Consider the following 19,947-nt stretch of genomic DNA (forward strand, 5'->3'; position numbering starts at 1 on the left):
TCTTGCAACTTATAAACCTTTTAGAGGACGGTCTAAAGATTCCTCTGAGTAAACTAAAAATTTTATGAGAAAACATTATATCATGGTCTAAAAATTTTGTAAGTCGAACCAAAAGTTACATGATATTTCTAATATTTTATTTGGTTGAAAAATATATGAGTAAATATTAGATCCAAGTCTAACAACGTCTAAAAGGATAATTTTTCAATAATAGAAGCAAAATCTAAATTGTGGCCTACAAAGGAGACAAAATCTAAATTGCAGCCTACAAAGGAGAAATTTCCGTAAATCGGCAGCTTGCAAGTTCAAATTAGTCGAGCCAGTAAATTTTAAATAATCGAAGATTAAATTTAAAAAAAATGAATATCATCCCAGTTTGTAATATCACGTAGTATAATTAAATATGAATATGCAGACAGAATCTACCAACTAAATCTTGGAGATATTGATGTAACATGGCACATAAGTTAGGCTGGTCACCTTCACTTCTCTGCCCCCAACCCTTTTTAATGTTCAGCACATACTGACCTGCCCATGCCAGCCCATGGCCACCTTTCCATCTTAAGAAGAAAAACTGCTCAAAATTTGGAGTTTTGCTGCAACATTGGATTCTATTGCTGCTACATTTTTAATATTTCATGTAATATCAGTATTTTTAAATTAATTTCAAAAATTTATATATGGATATGTTGGCTATTATTTTGAAACGATGGAAAGAATGGCTAGACATGGCCTTACTATTACTCTGTATATGCTTTACAAATAGTTATGATAGTACTAGTCTGTGGATCTCATATAAAATATTCAAGTCTGGTAAAAATTGGATTGAATTCTATAGAATATACCTTCTTAAAATTTACAAGTGCCACATGAAATTACTCAACACAAGCAATATGTTGTAAGACATTACTTATACCTCAATTGAGCAAATAACAGATATAATCCTAAAACAGATCATACGTACTAGCCAGAACAATGACAAATTAAGTATCAGAAGCATCTAAGAGCAGTTTTTACAACTGAGGAAAATGTTTTAAAATCGCACTACTAAATACATAAAGTATTAGTTGAAATAGAAGTGGAAAAAGATCAATAGTTGAAAGTTGATAAAGTTGCATTTGGATGTGAATTTCACTTGGAAAGACATTGAATTTGTGCGCTCAAAATGATTGTTTCATTTAAAATACGTGTCAAACAGGTTTTTTTTTTAAAGTTGAAATAACAAACCGATAAAACAAAAAGGAAATCAGAAAATGAAATATTATATTATAGATAAATAAATAAAAAACAAAATAAATAGGGTAAGGTGAAAAATATTTTGGATCTTGTGACAGCTTTACTATTTTAAGAACTACATAGCTGCAAAAAACAAGAAAGTGAGACATAAGAAGCAAAAGGAACAGAAACATAATTGCAGAAAGGGAGAACATTAAAAGAAAAAGAAAAATGTGTGTGTGTGTGACAATATAAATAGTGAATCAATGTGCAAAGTTCATTGAACACTCTTCTCTACCCTAGACTAGAACAGAGTGCCCTGCTGGGGCTTTTCCAAGAAAAAATAGTAAAAAAAAAAAAAAAAAAAAAACTTCCTCCATGCACTACTAATATAATTATAACTTCTCATAATTAATAGCAGCTGTTAATTTGTGAAAGTAATTGTGGATATAGCAAATCATGGAGAGTGTAAACCAGTTGCAAAGAAAACTAGCTGAGTACACTGCTTCCTTGTACAATGAGGTAATTTCTTAACCTCTAAAGTTAAAAAAAAAAATGGATTTTATTTACTATATGGTTTTGATGATGGGTGATTCTTTTTATTTTTTAGAAAATTCTGGATGAGCAGTTTGTACAACTGCAGCAACTGCAGGATGAGAGCAATCCTGATTTTGTGGTTGAAGTTGTGTCGCTTTTCTTTGAAGATTCTGAAAGGCTTCTTAATGAACTTGCCAAAGCTCTGTCAGTAATTAACAACCCCTTTAATTTGTTCTTTTTATATGCAAATCTTGAAGAGTTAGGAAAAAAATATTAAACTCTGTAACATAATTGTCCATTCTTTCAATTTTTGTTTGTAAAAACAGCAATCAACCTAATGTAGACTTCAAGAAGTTGGATGCTCATGTTCATCAGCTCAAGGGTAGCAGCTCCAGGTACCTAAGTCCAAGATCTTTTTTTGTGTGAGTGTATGTGTGGGGGGGGGGGGGGGGGCGTCGGGGTGGGAGGAGTCTCCTCAGACGAACATTTGTTCTTAAGAAGAATTCTACAGAGATTGTATGATCTCTAATTTGCTTATGAGCTTAATTATTTTCTTTCAAGTGTCTGAGTTATGTTTGGGATTTGGTTGCTCAAAGCCATTTCACTCCATTGAAGTAAAAAAGAAAGCGTGCTTTTTTTGTACCGCCCGATGTACGCATGGGAATCTGACTATGAGCCGTTTGGATTGACTTATAAGTTGCTTATAAGTTGTTTTTAATTTTTTTTTGAGTGTTTGACTGCTAGCTTAAAATCATTTTGTGCATAAAATAAGTTTAAAAAAATTTGAGTTAGCTTATCTAAAGCAGCTTATAAGTTGTTCTAACTTATAAGTAAAAAAAAAATAGGTTAGCCTATCCAACTTATTTTTTTTTTGAATTATAAGCTGCTTATTTTATGTCCATCCAAACAGGCTCTATATTCGTATTGTCCCCGTAGAGCCCATTTCTAGTTGTCTTTCTTCTTGAAAAATATTGAAAGAAAAAAAATATATATCTTTAAATTTTATTTTCAACTTTCAATTTGTACAAAAGACTTGTGCATCTCTTTATCAGGATTTGCGCCTAGTTTTTCTTTTGATGGTTAGATTCTTTTTTCAATGCTTTCCTGCTGTTCTCTAACTAGTACAAAAAGAGTTGCGCTGTCTATATATTTTGATTGAAGTTGTTGTAATGGATAGTTTATTTTATTTTTCAAATTTTCAATCTCAATTTTTATTGACAGTATTTGTAATTTTTTTAAATGATCGGATATTATACAAATTCATTTACATTAGCTATAGCCTATAGTTAAACTCTTCTTTTGATTTACAGCATTGGTGCACAAAGAGTTCAAAGAGCGTGCATTGCCTTCCGTAATTATTGTGATGAACGGAATGTTGAAGGGTAAGTTAACTTTTCATGTAATTTTAATCTTCTTCCTATTTTTTTTTTTTTTTTTTGGTGCAATTACTCTTTTGTTTCTTTTGTTTTTTCTAATTGACAATTGAAACAAACCCAAGTGTCATATAAACTGCAGGTGCTTAAAATGTTTGCAACAAGTAAAGAATGAGTACAACCTTGTCAAGAACAAGTTTGAAACTTTATTTAAGGTGATTTTCATTTTCTATCATTCAACTAAAGATGCTTCATTAATTGCATAATTATTTACCTTACTGAGAAATTAAAAGAGGATCTTTGGACTCATTTTGCACTAATTGATTAATTTGTAGCTGGAGAAACAATTCGTGGATGCTGGAGGTTCATTTCCTGTGGTGTGAATATTCAAGATTATTGATTGATGAAATATGGAATATGAATTATGTGGATTTCAATTTATGCTTAATTGCTAATTTACTAGTTCTTTGGATATGTTAATTAGAAAGTGTTCAGGATATTTCGAACTCCACTTCTGTGGCTTTAAATGTATAAGCAATGAAAGAGAAGATGAGAGAACCATTTCAAGAACTCCATCTGTAGATCTTCTTCAATTTTAATTATAGGATGGTAAAAATGAGTCAAATCTCCACTTAATAACGCTTGGTTCGATGAATAATTTGGTTTGCTTTTCTTTTAGTAGGGTTATTAACGCTCATAAATTTACTAAAGGCTGCATGTAAACATGCTTTAATACGCCACAATGATCAATTAGATTATTTTTTCTATAGTGCCCTTGTTAATGTAGATGTTTGTTTCAGGTTTCATGCACCGCTGACATAAGAAATATATATTTTACACAATCATGTTGTCATTTATACGTTATGGGATCATTTGGTTAATGATTTAGTTGTATAATGAAGAATAATACGATCGAGGATTATTATGTGGAAAATTATTATGCGGATAATAAATAGTGCGTGAATTATTATACAGTGAACAAATAATAGAGGATTGTTATTTAAGGATACCTATTGTAAGGACATTATTATTTTTACGTGCTATTATCAATGTATTACTAATTCATATATTATTTATTCCTTTTTATCTCCTATAAAATAGGAGTAATATTTTCGTAATTTTTCCTAAAGAAGCATCCAAACCGCAACGGGATGAGATTATCCACTTCGTGATTTTCGTCACAATTCGATACTATGAGACTTGGACCAAGAAAATATTTTTAAAAACTGAACACGAATATTTAATTTTGTGTGCCATATCCTTAAACAAGTACCAAGACAACTAACATATAAGTACTTTATTAGTAGTGATGCTCCATCAACGCACAACTTAGATACCATTCTCGACTTGATGCACCGGCCCTTGCTCCTTGGCATTATTATAAAATTAATTCTTCTTCTTTATGATTATTGTTTTTCTCAGGACCACATGTACTGATGGAAGCACTATTTCTCTTCTTCTTCTTTTTTTTTTTTTTTTTTTTTTTTTTTTTGAATTAAGCTCCTCCAAATTATTTAAGTAGTGAAGTTGATATTTTCCTTTTATTTATTTATGGGTTCATTGAATATATGTGGTTTCAATTTGAAGGTCAACTAGATTATGATTTGGCTATTGATGCCTCCTACTCAGCTAGATATGTGTGTGAAAGTGCAGCCAAGAAATATGCTCTCTTTATATATATAAATAAAAGTGCATGTGATCTATTTCCTATTTTATACTAGATTTTCTTGATAATGATAATAATAACAATAACAAATAATGATGACTTTGTTGGTCCTTTTTATATATATAACACTAATGTGAGTTAGCTATCTTTGTCACATATGTCCATGATGTGGAAAGTGGAAACCCTTGTTGATACTTCCCCACATTCCGTTTGTGATGTGATGAAACTCTTTGGCCATTTTTTGTCACTCATGTGACGATGTAATGCATGACACGAGCACGTTTCAACATATTATGTATTATGAGAATTCATCATGACTTCACTAATTTTTTTTCGACCGTTAATGTACCGCAACCTTCCTCCTTTATTCGCTCTTGATACCACAATGTGAGCTATCTCACACGTCCGAAGTTATTTTTATACCAAATATGATATGCAATTGTCGTGCATGTTGATAAAACCATGTACAAGAGCATACAAAACTATCCAAGTACTACAGTTGGTTGGATATAATGTAATTGTTCTTCCTTCGATAAACCTCATTTTAGCTTTCTCTTAAATTATTCTTGGATAACTAAAACTTAATGAATAAAGTTATGGGATTAACTTAATAGTCTGCACAGATTTTATTCTATTCTGAAGTATAGATGTTATAAAACTTAATGCAATAATTATACATGTTAATCACAAATTATAACAATTGTGGACCCATGAAATGGTTCTAGACCTTTCACCATCAGTTGGTTTCCGGACCAGTCATGATCCGGAAGTAATTGCACCGTTTGTCCTTCAAATGGACTGGTCTTAATTTTTTTTCCTTCAAAATCGAACTTATGCCCAGTGAGGCTTAAGTCTTTTAAGGGCGCTCACATAACTTGTGGATATTATGATGCGTAACTTATGTCCTTCTAGGCATAAGTTCGATTTTGAAGGGTAAAAATTAGAGCATTTTTTGCGCTGATTGCCCTTCAAAGGCACTGTCTATAATTTTTGTCCCTCAAATTGTTGGTCTTTAATTTTTGCCCTTCCCCTAAAAACCTATGGGTTCCTAGTTCAAACTCTAACTCGATCAAAAATTTTTAAAAAAAAAATCGCAAGCTAGAGTTTTGTATTCAAACTCTACTTTAAGGTTGAGTTTGTCTTATGCCTTAAGGTAGCAAACTCTGCCTTATAAGGTACATGCAACTTTGCCTTAAGTAGAGTTTGCTACCATAAGGCAAACTCTGCATTATAAGGTAGCAAATTATGTCTTGTGAATTTAAACTCTGCCTTGCGATTTTTTAAAAAAAATTTAACTGAGCGAGGGCTTCGAACCCGGAACCCGTGAATTTTTAGAAAAAGGACATAAATTAAAGACCACCCACTAATAAGGGCAATCGTGCAAATTGCCCAAATTAGAGACCAGCCCGTTTGAAGGGCAAAACTTAAAGACCAGCACAAAATAGGCATATTGTTGAACGGTTTTCCTTCAAATGGAGTGGTCTTAAATTTTTATCCTTCATATTGGCTGGTCTTTAACTTTTTCCCTTCAAAATCGAACTTATGTCTAGTGGGACATAAGTTTTTTAAGGGGATTGGCATAACTTGTGGATATTATGATACGTAACTTATACTTCTCTAAGCATAAGTTTAATTTTGAAGGGCAAAAATTAAAGACCAGTCCATTTGAAAGGCAAATATTATAGTCCAGCACAAAATAGGAAAAAAGTACAAAATGATCCCAAAATTTGGACAAAAGTGCAAATGACCCCTATTTAGGACCATGTAGCTGATGACATCCGGGTCTCATCCTCGCAGCCCAATACCCAGATTGCAACAGCACAATCGTGGGGCAAGAGAAAAAGATCGAAGAAATTGCACGGTTTGGCCTTCAAATGGCTGCTCTTTAATTTATGTCCTTCAAATGCACTGGTCTTTAAATTCTGCTCTAAGCAATTGAACGTGTGCCTAGCAGGGCATTAGTTCTTTAAGGACGTGATGCATAACTTGTGAGATTGTCCTCGAAAAAGTTGTTTGATATGAGGGACAAAATTAAAGACGAGCATAAAATGGGGACATCAGTGTCAATGACCCACAAGAATCACTATATACAAAAGGATTATAGCACGAAGCTATAAACATCATAAAAGATAAATTATCCAAGACTTCGTTTCTTTAATTTCTTCAAGCACCGCCGAGCTTACCAAATGTAAGTGGTCCAAAAAACAAGAAATTATAATGTTTGGTAATAATGTGTCTTAAATAGTTATGTAGTGTGATTATCTCTTATAGTAACTCTTGTTGCTACAAAAGAAGTGATTGCCGATAACTTTAAATTACATGAAGCTACATTTGCAGCAATATAGCATGAGCAAACTTTGTGTTGCAAACAAGAACAAAAAGAACGTAAAAAACCATACATGTTACGTAATTTGTAGTAGATCAATAGGCGCATAGAATATTCATTCACGGATTGAAATCATATCAGAGAGGCAGGGGATTGTAGACGGATATATGATAATTAATTAATTATCAATATGTCTCAATCCCTTGTGCCCCTCCGATATGGTTTCAAACAATGAAGTTCTTCATATTCCGCTTCTTGCTTGGCCAATATACCCATGGCTAGGGGTGTACAAAGGAAACAGACAAGCTGTACCAAACCGATAATTCGGAGCAAACCGAGAAAAAAACCTGACTAGTAGTTTGGTTTGATTTGATTTGGTTTTAGAAAGAAAAAGCCGACCGTCATTGGTTTGGTTTGGTTTTAACTAAAAAAAGTCAAACCGAACCAAACGAACCCGACATTACATATATAAAATTTCAAAAATATTTTATACACAAAAATGGTTATTTATAAATATTTCTTAAACTTTTTCATAGTTTTTTGTCTTTTAATATATTATTTCAAGCTTGGATTTGAATTCTGAATAGTCCAAGAGAATTTATAGCCCATAGATGTTAGTAACTCAACTAAAATCAAATTCATACTATGCTAAAATAAAAATACTAGGAATGACAAAAAAAAAAAAAAAAACTAATACTATCAAAAGAAATCAATTCTACAATAACTTTATATTATTTTTTTCTTTAATATCTAGTCATGTAATTAATACTTATTAGCCTTACTTATTTTAGCATGACTTAGTACTTTTAGATTATGATCATCTTTTAGATTTTGATCATTTCATTTTATGCGATTTTCTCGTTACTTTTTTGTTGTTGAATATTTTAGTACAATGGCATCTCTTATCTCACATTTTGTATTATTTTCTTAAATAATATCTTAATTAGATAGTCGTATCTTACTAGGACTAAAGAAGTATTTGAAGTACAAGTTATATGTTTCGTATGAAGACTTTGCTCGAAAAAACCCGAAAAAATTGAGGTCGAAAAATTCAACTTTTGTTGGTTTGGTTTATAGATTTAAAAACCCGATGCAATTGGTTTGATTTGGTATTTTATTTAAAAAACCTGAACTAACCCGGTTCATGTACACCCCTATCCATGGATATATGTTTCTAATTGTTAGGAAAGTACTTATTGAAGGAAAATATAATTTACTCAACATTCTTATTTATAATAGTGCAATATTTGAACTAGGAACTGGAAAACCTAATTCTAAACAATTTTGGCTTCCTACTCCAATTCAATTTTGAGTTCATCTTCAACTTTTTCATAAATCCTTTCTTGCAGAAAGAATAAACATAAAAGATTGTAAAATCTTTGATTCTAAAATACACGGAAATATGTATACAACTAAGTTATATTTAGGGGTGCTTAGCGTAATTTATCCATAAATAAACAAAATTCACTAGGGTAGATCCAGGCTTCCTGTTAGTCCCCATGATCCGAATGTATTAGTGGAGAAGGTGACCAAGCCCACAAAATGCTTTCACATTAAGTTTAGTTTTTTTTTTTTTTTGCGCGGATTGCCCTTCATTTGGGGTGGTCTTTAATTTTTGCCTTTCAAATTGGTGGTTTTTAAGTTTTGCCCCTCGCCTAACATCCTGAGATTGTGGGTTCGGACCCTAATTCAGTAAAAAAAAAAAAAAAAATCTCAAGGCAGAATTTTCGCGAGGCAGAAGTTGCAAGATTCTGCCTCAGGCAGAATTTTGCAAATCTACCATGCAAATTCTGCCTATTTGGGCCTCAAGGCGGAATTTGCATGGGCAGAAATTCTGCCTGTGCCATGTAAATTCTGCCGGAAGGGTAAAATTTAAAGACCACCATTTTGAGGGGTAAAAATTAAAGACCACTCCCAGCGAAGGGTAATTTTCTTTTCTTTTTTTTTTCGCGGATTGCCCTTCATTTGGGGTGATCTTTAATTTTTGCCCTTCAAATTGGTGGTCTTTAAGTATTACCCTTCACCTAACACCCTGAGGTTGTGGGTTCGAACCCCAGCTCAATTAAAAAAAAAAAAAAAATCGCAAGCCAAAATTTCGCTAGACAGAATTTTTGCAAATCTGCCCATGTAAATTCTAAGGCAGAATTTCTGCCTGAAGGGCAAATTTTAAAGACCACCATTTTGAGGGGTAAAAATTAAAGACCACCTCCAGCAAAGAGCAATCCTGCAAATTGCCCATTTTATACATAGTAAGTATGATTTTGTAAAATTATCAAATCATTTAAAAGATAGTTTATGTAAATATTCATAATGAACAAAATTTAATTAAGAAAATAAGGCACAATGTATTATAACCTGCATGTTAAATTACATCGTATAAAATAGTGCAGACGAAATAACACAAATATCTTTGATAGTCGATCTATTTCTATTAGTCCATATTTGATATCTGGAATACTTCATTTAATTTCTCAAATAACCTTAGAATGGGGATGCCAATTTTATACAGAAAATACTGTTGTCTAAAGTAACCTAGTATTTGGAATATTTCAGTAATATCATAGATTTTTCTTTAAGAAAAATGCAAACAAATGCTTATAGATCTCGTAAATATAAATAGACTTTGAGCTTTATTAAATATTTTTAGAGACTAAAGATACATATTTTCTATGATTTATTTTTTATAACTGTGATGGTCAAGTCAGTTTATGCGCACCTGAATAGGGGTGCTTATCGGGCGGTTCAGTTAGATAATTATGCTTAACGGTTCGGCTTATCGGATATCAATTTTTAAATATCTCAATTCACTAACCAACCAATAAGATATCGGTTGGTTCGGTGTGGATTTAACGGTTAACGGTCGGTTAGCGGTCGGTTTATCGGTTAATCAATAAAGTATATGAGATTTTTTTTTCCTTCTATTGCTTGGACTATTGCATCAGTACAAAATCATCAAAACACAAAAGGCTCAATATTGATAGTGTATAGGTTGGAAACTCACATTTGACCCTATTTGCTTCACATCGCAAGATTTAAATGGATGTATTACTCATGGTGGGTATTCTTGGGACACATAATTTTAAATTATTGGAAACACGAATTAAATTTTCACTAAAGTATCGTTATTAAACAAACTATGCAGATTAAGTATGATATTTTCATACTAAAGCGTGTCAATGTCCATAAAAAAACTTATTTTTTTCAAACAGCCACTAGTAATTCTATCTCGTTCTCATCTTCACCATAGAAAAGGGAAGAAACATCCAAGGAAAGTAAAAATGTTTTGAATGATTCTAGTTGATAACATGAGAAAATAAGAAACAAACACCAGTAAGAAGCAATAAGAAAAATGAGAAACGGCTACCATGTTGCGGGAAGAAAAATGATTTTTAGGCTCAATGATTAGTATTTCCAATCTTGAGTACTTTATATACATAGGGATTTATTTATAATTTAATTATTCTTAACGGGTTAACGGTTAAACCGATAAGGAAAATGAGGAAACCATCCCCACACCGTTAAGCCGTTAACTATAAAATTCCAAATCATTCCCCATCCGTTAATCCAATTACCCGATATCAATAAACCAATAAACCTATTTTACGGTTGGGTTATCGATTGCGATTCGATTTTGAACAACCCTACACCTGAAACCTCATCATTCTCAAACCATTCTATTAATGAGTAACTCACATCCTTGGGTGCTCCTACGATTTCTTAATAAGTCTCTTTAATTTTTATTCATAAACTTGGTGCTAGTACATATCATTGTCGTAACAACTACTGTTAGTGATAAGCTAAGAATAACAAATTGACATCATTATTGTATTCCAACAGGAATTTTGCTTTTACTTTCCTGTTTTTAACAGGGTGAAATATGTTCTACAGTCAGAATATTATTCCCTTTACACCTTTTTTCTACTAAAAACCCTCAAAGGCACTCGAATTTCCTTTCCATGATTAGATACCATCTCTATTCCATGACAATGACTTCCATTCTCACAAGTAATTTTCATCGATCTAAATTTACCAAATGCAAATTCATGGCCCACAAGATTCGATAAAATGAAATACTATGTTAGACATTACATTTTACATAAAATTGTTTTACTGGACCCCATTTTTTTTATAAAAGAAAAATTGATGCACACACAAGTTAAATTCTTGCAAGAGTATCAAAAGTTGCCGTTCTATAAATGAGTAACGATAAGAGTTTCACGTATCTTTTTATTTTCTCTTATAATTAAAAACATTCCAAGTGAAAGAATGATCTTATATAAAGTGGGTCCAAATAAGTCGTGACGTTAAAGGTAAATTTGTGATGCTAATTAATAGTTTACAAATGCATACATATTACAAATATCAAAAAGCGTATTGCTAAAATAGAAAAGAAATAATAAACTTTAAACAGATGCCACCTCCTTCTAATTGGCTCAAAAATATACACCTCACCCACTTTCCTCTTTAAAGAAAAGAAAACCAAAATTTCACCTGATTATCTTGGATTTTATGATTGGTCCCCTTTAATACATCCAAATAGCAATCACCGCAAGTCCACTCTTCCAAACTAGTCAAATATCTATATTTGCAAGCATCCTTCTTTCCACAAACCGTGTATGACCGGTCAATTCGTTTTGTTGCTCATTACAAATTTTTAAAATTTTGTGTTGAATCTCTCAAGTTTTTTTTTTTTTTTTAACTTAACAAATTAGAGATATAAAAATAAAATACAAGAAATATTTGTTTAAAAAAAGAAACTTCTATTCAGAGTTTCGGACTATAGAATAGATGACTATGTTGAACTATTTCCTCATTTGTAAGCCGACCAGCAAAAGTGGCAGATCTTGAGCCCATATTAAACAATTCTTTATTCTTTCTTATAAAAATGAAGAAAGAATTGGAGTAGAGACAAAAGGGGAAGGGGAGTAAAACAAAACAGTTTTGCCAGTGAATTTTTCACCAGTTTGACACTATAGGACTAGATTCATAAGGTCACCAAAGACAGCTGAATTTGGCAAAGACAGACTGGTTGGTTTGTCTGTATTCCAAAATCACCAGTGTCTCAAAACCTGTATTTAAGCTTTTATTTTTTTATACATAGCAGTAGTTTCTGAGCCAAGCTTATGTGAATCTCTATCGGATACCAGTTGGATACCAGTTGCATTCCATCAACAGAAAGTATCAAGTGACCTATCTACCAAAACTTAGAGTGATGAAATAAATCAACCATTGTTTTCAATCTATGCTAGGATTTGAATTTAGTAGGCATTTGAACGCGAGTTGGATAAGATTTTATAAAAAGAATATTCGAAGCTGAATTTGAAGACAAGTATTTAAAAGTTGAATTATGTATTGACAAGAAAACATCCTAAAGTTTTGTGAGTAGAAACTTCAAAACTCCTAAAACTTGTTTTTCAAACTTCAGATTTTATATCTCAAATTCGGTTTCAAATTTGAAGTTCAAATAATGGGTCAATTTGATTTTTAAAAAATTGAAATGATCTGCATTGAGCCAAAATCTATGGCCAAGCGGGTAATCTACCATGATTTTCAGTCACTTTACTGACTGATAGGTCACACATTGGTGCAACTTACATTCAAAACTATAACAAGCAACACTTTCCAGGTTAGCTAAAACCAGTTACCAACAACAAATCACTTCATGCATTAGACTATTATTCTTTACCACCTTCAACAGTGCCAAAATTTTACTATTGCAAAATGTAGAAAGACCTCATTGGACATACCAGTTCATGTACAAGAGAACTACATTCCGCTTATAACAATGAGATATGCTGAATTACATATGTTCATATTGTGCATCCTGAAGAAAATAAACAGTACTTGCAAACATATCTTCTAAACGGCAGGAAGTGCTCTAAGGATGTACATATTCAAGGTCAAAGAAGCGACAAAGTACTCAGAAAAGAAAATAAACCAGGGGGTGATACGAACAAAGACCATGATAACGCGAGGAAGCAAACATAGTTCTATATAATTCTAGATATATTTTACAACTCCACAATTTAGGATGTTCATCCGTGAAGCATAATAGTATGATCAGCTATATAACATTAGCAAGGCACCGCTCCCCTGGTGGATCAGCGCCGGACTTACCCCCTGTACTACGGAGGTTAACTTGGGAAATGTTAATTGTAAATCAGCATATCTGCTAACCGAAGACAAGATGACTATAACCACTGGCACAGCTATCCAAATATACAACCAATATCCAGACACTTTGTGTACCTGGAATAAAATATAGATCAGATCCAGCTACATGATTGAGGCTTTCCGCTTCCAACAAGCCATCTCAGCCACTGAAGCAGAATCCAAGCAATAGCATGACCAATAAAGCAGTAATTGGAAATGCTATACAATCTTTCAAACGGTTGATAGAAACTAACTTCAACAAAACTTCAAGCATCCTACTTTTGACAAGGTTAATATTATGAAGAGTCAGAATTCACGAAGTTACATATCTCATCCATGACTGTATAGAAGTGTTCATTATTTGGTAACAAGTAGAACCCTATTGTTGCCTTCTCCAAATATATCAGTTTAACCTCTTGTCCAGCCTTCCTAAGCCCATCGGCATAGGCCAACTGCCAATCCTGAACAAGGTCCAAGCCTGCTACAACAACAAGATTCTTTGGAAACTTAACTCCATTTAGGTCTATACCATTTGGACCAAACGGGCTGCATGCAGGATGGTCCCTGTCTGAACCTTCAGGAAGATAAGCTCTCCAGTACCAGTCTCGGTCTTGAAGTGTGACGAAATATTTGCCATCCAATCGCTTCTCCGATTCAGTTCTCTCTTGTCCACCAAACATAGGGTTCAACAATATATTTCCCAACACTTCTACTTTGGATTCTACTGCCCTGAAAGCCACATTATGAACAATATTACCACCAGAGCTATCTCCAGCTAAGTATATGTGAACCTTCGAGTCTTTTTTGCTCTGCAACCATTGCCTTGAATTAACCCACTCAAGAGCAGTCCATCCATCATCATAAGCACAAGGATAACGATTTTCCGGAGCTCGCCTGTAATTAACTGACACAACAACTCCCTTGCAAATGCCAACAAGGCGGCGACAAAGTGTGTCATAGATAGCACTATTGAAGGAAGAGTGCGCAAAACTTCCACCATGGAAGAAAATTATGACCGGTACAACATCAGCAGTGACAGGCTTTTCAAGTTCAATTATGCTCGGTGAAGCTCCATCTTCGAAAGATGGGCGATAGACGCGGCTGAGTAGGCCTATTTCACGATCAATGACAACATCAAAAGAGAAAACTCCGTCTACGGGATTCGCATTGGCTGGGACCTTACGGTCAAGGAACTCTGCCAAGTGACGGTTGAAAGTCCCATCAGGGCGACGGAGAAGATTGTAAGCCAACTTGAAGTTGGAAATTAGGATCCATGTATTGAGTGGAACCACTCTCTATAAGAAAACAGAGGTGAAAATTGAGAAATTGTACGATTTTGAAGTGTTATAAGACATGATAACCAGCGCTATGCATAACAATATTCTTAATTTACATCTAACACTTACAGCAGAATTGTTAAATAACACTAGCATGTACTGCTACCAGCCAAATTAGAAGTGAAGAGTCAATCTGTTCCCGACTATAACTATCCATTTATTATGCATATACCATGATATTTAGTAGCAGTACTCCGTTATCGCGTAGTAACTTATTCTTTTGCTGTCTATTTTCTTACAGTCCTGTTTCGATTTCTTCTTTTCTTTTGAGCCGAGGGTCTATGGGAAACGGCCTCTCTACCCCCCACAAAGGTAGGGCTAAGGTTTGCGTACACGCTACCCCAAAACCCCACACGTGGGATTACACAGGGTATGTTGTTGTTGTCATGATACATAAGACTGTGCAGCATACTAAAAGAGGAATAGCTAAAAATGACACAGACCCATCATACAAAAAGGGAAGTTTTTTTATGGCAACAATTAGAGCAACTCCAGACCCACACTACCAAAGGTATACAGATTAATAATCTACACAAATAGACACTCATTTTCCTATAAAAACAAGCAAATTTGTGGGGGCACAGAGCACTGATATACCAAATATAGCAGCAAAAAAAACCAATATTTCAGCAAAGTACTAGTTTCATGACAAAAACCTAGACAAGATCACTCCAAACTTAATTTAAAACATTGCCTTAAAATAGAAACCAAAATCTTGAAGCCAACCCATGAACTGAAACAATTAATTTAATCGTCAGAGCAAAAAAAATAAAAATAAAAAGTACCTTAGATTCATTCTTGGACTCGTTGACAGCAGCTTCATTATTTCTTGCCATAGAGAACTTTTCTTGTTTTGATTTGGACGAAAGTAAAGAAAAAAATGTGATTAAACAAAATCAAGAAAATAAAGACCAATTTTTTAAAGATACAAACAGATTACATTTCTATTAAAAAAACCAACAAAAATTAAGCTTCTTTTTTCTGATAGTATTTTCATTAATGAAAAGCCAAACAACAAGAAGAGAAATGAGTAGCTTACTATCAAGCAAGAAAAGAGAGAATTGAGGGGGTGAAGGATAAGGGATTCCAGCGCAGAATAGCAGGGAGTAATAGGGATATACTAAAGTGAGCGGGGTGGTAAAGGACTCCGAATAGATAGACGACAAATTGAGGGACTAAAGGAGTAATAAACTTTTGTCTCGGCAGTGGGACCTGCGTACTAGTATTTAGTAATTGCTAGGTTTCGGGGTGAGGGACTTAAAGTATAGGGTATTTATGAGTTGGCCCTGAAATTGTGTGTTTATTGCCATTTTTGTTTGAAAAAAAGACAAAAAGAGTGTTGTGAGAAAGAAGGAACGGCGTAATTGAGGACAAAAGCTAACGAGCGTGTGGGAAACGCCAAAAGGCACGTGACGACAAACGGAATCCCTCAGTATTTTTTGTTTGGTTTTTCGCTCGATACCCGTATTAAAGCCTAACTGTATTTGAATTCGTGTCGTGTAACGTCTATTAGAGAAAAACGCTCCCTATCAATGGTTTTTTTCATGCTTATACTCGAACACGAGACCTCTGATTGAGGAAAGAGCAGACTCTCCCACTGCATTAGGGGTGGGCTCGGTATGATAGATATCGATTACCATACCAAAATTTTTTATACTGCGATTTCGGTATTATGATATTTGGTATGCGTTTTTAAAAAGTTTGGTATTCGGAATTCATAAATAAAATACCGAAATATCGAATATCATACCGAAGTATATAGTTACATATACAATTCATATATTTTAGTATTATAATACTAACAAATATATAAACTGGTATTATTATAAAACTAATTGTTTAAACTTTAAAACTTTGTCAACTCTATCTTGATTTTTTTTTTTATGTAATTGATTTACGAAGGGGATTGCTTGTACTTTCTATTGAATATTTTTGCATTATAAGGTGTTAGTATAATATAATTGAGACGTTTTTTGAGTTGTCGAAGTCATAATTTTCTACAATATGAGTATGTGTAGGTCGAAGTTAAACAAACTATGGTACCGATTTATCGTACCGTAAAATATCAAAATCGAACTTAAAAATACCGAATCATACCGAATTACTTTGTTATAGTAATAATATACTCCCTCTGTTTCAATTTATGTGGACCTATTTTCTTATTAGTCCGTATAAAAAAAATGACATTTTTCTATATTTAGAAATAATTTACCTTTATGCAATGATTAATAATCACATAAAATATATGTGACTCATTTAATACCATAAATTTAAAAATCTTCTCTACTTTTTTAAATTATATAATCAGTTAAATAAGTTCACATAAATTATATTTTTAGAAATCGAAATTATGATAACCAACTTTCAAATACCGTATCATGACACCCTATAATGCACCACATACTTTAGTGGGGTCAGTGCCTAGGACTTCAGTGATGTGACACAAGTGAAAAATATTTGTGTTTGTATTCTCCGTTTTCTTTCTTCAAGTACACGTACCCCTTTGAGAGAGAGAAAAAAACAAGTACAGATACCCATCTACAGTATGGAGTTTTCTTAAATGTGGGTGTGGTTCTAAAATTGGATAAAGAAAGGGAGAGATTCGGTGACATTTTTTACCAAAAATATTGGAATTGGAGGGTGAAGTGGTACTGCTTGCTCACCACTCTTTTCGTTCCCTTTCACATTTCGTCCCTGATAAATTATTCCTTCTCAATTTATATGATATTTTTTTTTAAGTTAATCTAAATTAAATTTATTTTTTTACTTTTATTGTAATAATTTATAGCCATAAAAATTTTTACTATTATTTATTTTACACCACAAGTTTCAAAAGTCTTTCTTATTTCATATTGGCTCCAGGGGTTCAACTCCCTCGGTGAAAAATTACAGTGTATTTTCAAAGTTAAAATCTTTTGTTAGGTATATATAGTAGATGTTGAACCCCCTGACTTCTTCGTGTATTTCCCTTTTAGAATTTTTGAACCCCTGAATGAAAATCCTTACTCCGCCACTGTCCTACCTGAGCTATAATGTTTTCTATCTACAACTCTCATGCAATGTCAAGTAACATGGAGAGTGGTTTAATGGCAAGAAAATAGGTTAAAAAGAGCATTTACATGGCGTTTTACATTCATTTTCTGAAATTAATTTTATTTTTAGTTTTCCTTCTTCTGGTCAACTCAATTGAAACGATGTAACCCATAGCGCGCACAAATTTTATTTTAAGTATGTTTTATTATTCAAACTTTTCAATTGAGTTTATTACTGAGTAAGTTTTATTCTAGTTTGCAATTAGGTTTGTTGTTATTGATTACTTTTTTTATTTTACTGCTACTTTATAATATGAGTTTTTTAAGTGAATTTATTGTTATACTAAATTTTATGCGATTTTGGAAAAGAAGAAAAAGAAATTAATACACCTAAAAAATTCAAGAAAGAATAAATTAGAAAAAAAAAATGGTCTATGCTTTGGTGTCTAATTTTTTTTGGTTAATTATTTAGTAAAATTTCTATTTTAGACTTTCTTTTTTTTTTCTTTGCGCAGATTGTCCTTCAAACGCGCTGGTCTTTAATTTTTGCCCCTCAAATTGTTGATCTTTAATTTTTGCCCTTCACCTAAAAAAGTGTCCAAAAATATCCCGAGGTTCTGGGTTCAAATCCGGGCTCAGTAAAAAAAAATCGCAAGACTAAGTTTCGCGAAAGTTAGGCCTTATAAGGCATCACTTCTGTAGTTCTAAGTTATGCCTAAGGTAAAAGTTATGCCGGACAAGGGCTAAAGTTATGCCTTAATGCATAGCTTGCCTTATTAATTATTATTTTTTGGGAAAGTCACACAAATATAACTTTTTCAAATAGTAATTAAAAATATTACAACTACTTTCAAAAAATTACATAAATACAACTTATTCAAAATTTTAACTTCTTAATTACAAAAATATAACTTTTTACATTCCTAAAATATTAATAATACTTAATATTAGGAGTTACTACCATTAATGCATATCCACTTTTTACTTTCTCTTTCTTTCAAAATCATTAGAATGTAATTTTCCAAATAAACATAACAAAATCAAATTCAAATCTCATATTCAATCTACCATTTAAAAAAAAAACTTTCGTTTCCTCCTTTTTTTTTTTTTTTTTTTTTTAATTTCACTTGATGATGATTCAAAAAAAAAAATGTGACTAAATGAAATTATTTGAATATATTACAACAACAACAAGCCCAGTATAATCCCACTATGTGGGGTCTGGGGAGGGTAGAGTGTACGCAGACCTAACTCCCACCTTGAAAGGTAGGCGATTGTTTCCGAAAGACCCTCGGCTCAAATTATTTGAATATATTAATATTAATAAAAGTACATGAAAAGATATGGTATAAGAAATGTACATTCCTTAAAAAGTATATGGTATATTCAAATTGGTGTATTTAACTGAAAAGATGACAACAAAATATTTGTGAATATAATAGTAAAAATTAGTCTATTTAAGTTTGTATATTATATATAGTATATATTTAATATTAAAATATTATTTGTGTATATAGTATATAATATCACGATATACCTAATATATGAATGTATTACTCTATATTCCAACCAATTGTACTCTACATTAACATATAAAATATACAATATACAATATATAGAAAGAATAATATAATTACTTATGGATTACCACTAAAATAGGATCATAATTAATAATTGACACCGCATCCATAAAACTTGGCGTCCTTTCTGCCACCACATATTAATTTTTCAATTTCTCTCTCTCTCTCTCTCTCTCTCTCTCTCTCTCTCTCTCTCTCTCTCTCTCTTCCATGAAATAGAAAAATTAACTCAATTAAATTTATATTGTATATATTTAATATAATAAACAATACACGCCTAATATATAAAATAATATATGTGGTCAAATATATATAATACTTTTTGTTCACTATACAGAAGAAATCATTTTATATATAGTATATACTAGTTAATATACATAAAAAATAATATGATATATAGTATATAATAGTGAAATATACGTAATATATAAGTACAAGTATATATATATTTGTTCAAGGAATTGTATAATATATACAGTATCATATAAACAGTAGTATACTTTTTTATGGATTAAAATGCTAGCTGAGTATATTGGGATGTTTAGAAAAGTAATTAATGTGTTCTGATATGTATTTAATTTAGTTATCACTAAAATAGGAAACTCCTTATTATTAACTTTTTATTCATAACAACATTTTTTTAATGGTATAAAATCATACATAGACCCTAAATATAGAGTATATATTGTAGATTATGTACTTTAGTTAATAGTTGTAGATTACGAAAT

General features: G+C 32.2%; 2 protein-coding genes across 2 annotated transcripts; one reads left to right on the forward strand and one right to left on the reverse strand.

The window, feature by feature from the left end:
• Positions 1–1,412: 1,412 nt before the first annotated feature.
• Positions 1,413–3,695, forward strand: LOC132645195 (histidine-containing phosphotransfer protein 1-like). The gene is made up of 6 exons (XM_060362027.1): positions 1,413–1,737; positions 1,826–1,956; positions 2,079–2,147; positions 3,063–3,134; positions 3,268–3,340; positions 3,461–3,695. Exons 1-6 carry the CDS (start codon positions 1,675–1,677, stop codon positions 3,506–3,508), a joined length of 456 nt encoding a protein of 151 aa, XP_060218010.1. The 5' UTR covers positions 1,413–1,674; the 3' UTR covers positions 3,509–3,695.
• Positions 3,696–12,873: 9,178 nt separating this feature from the next.
• LOC132645196 (gibberellin receptor GID1C-like) lies at positions 12,874–15,754 on the reverse strand. The gene is made up of 2 exons (XM_060362028.1): positions 15,393–15,754; positions 12,874–14,565 (listed from the first exon to the last, which is right to left on the reverse strand). Exons 1-2 carry the CDS (start codon positions 15,441–15,443, stop codon positions 13,567–13,569), a joined length of 1,050 nt encoding a protein of 349 aa, XP_060218011.1. The 5' UTR covers positions 15,444–15,754; the 3' UTR covers positions 12,874–13,566.
• Between the last annotated feature and the right edge of the window lie 4,193 nt (positions 15,755–19,947).

Source organism: Lycium barbarum, chromosome 6 (assembly GCF_019175385.1).
Source record: "Lycium barbarum isolate Lr01 chromosome 6, ASM1917538v2, whole genome shotgun sequence".
Lineage (NCBI taxonomy): Eukaryota > Viridiplantae > Streptophyta > Magnoliopsida > Solanales > Solanaceae > Lycium > Lycium barbarum.

Coding starts and splice junctions, on each gene's coding strand:
- LOC132645195 (XM_060362027.1), top strand. CDS start 1,675: ATGGAGAGTGTAAACCAGTTGCAAAGAAAACTAGCTGAGTACACTGCT. Junction 2,148..3,062: donor CTCAAGGGTAGCAGCTCCAG/GTACCTAAGTCC, acceptor TTTGATTTACAG/CATTGGTGCACAAAGAGTTC. Junction 3,135..3,267: donor GATGAACGGAATGTTGAAGG/GTAAGTTAACTT, acceptor TATAAACTGCAG/GTGCTTAAAATGTTTGCAAC.
- LOC132645196 (XM_060362028.1), bottom strand. CDS start 15,443: ATGGCAAGAAATAATGAAGCTGCTGTCAACGAGTCCAAGAATGAATCT. Junction 14,566..15,392: donor AGTCCAAGAATGAATCTAAG/GTACTTTTTATT, acceptor GTTTTCTTATAG/AGAGTGGTTCCACTCAATAC.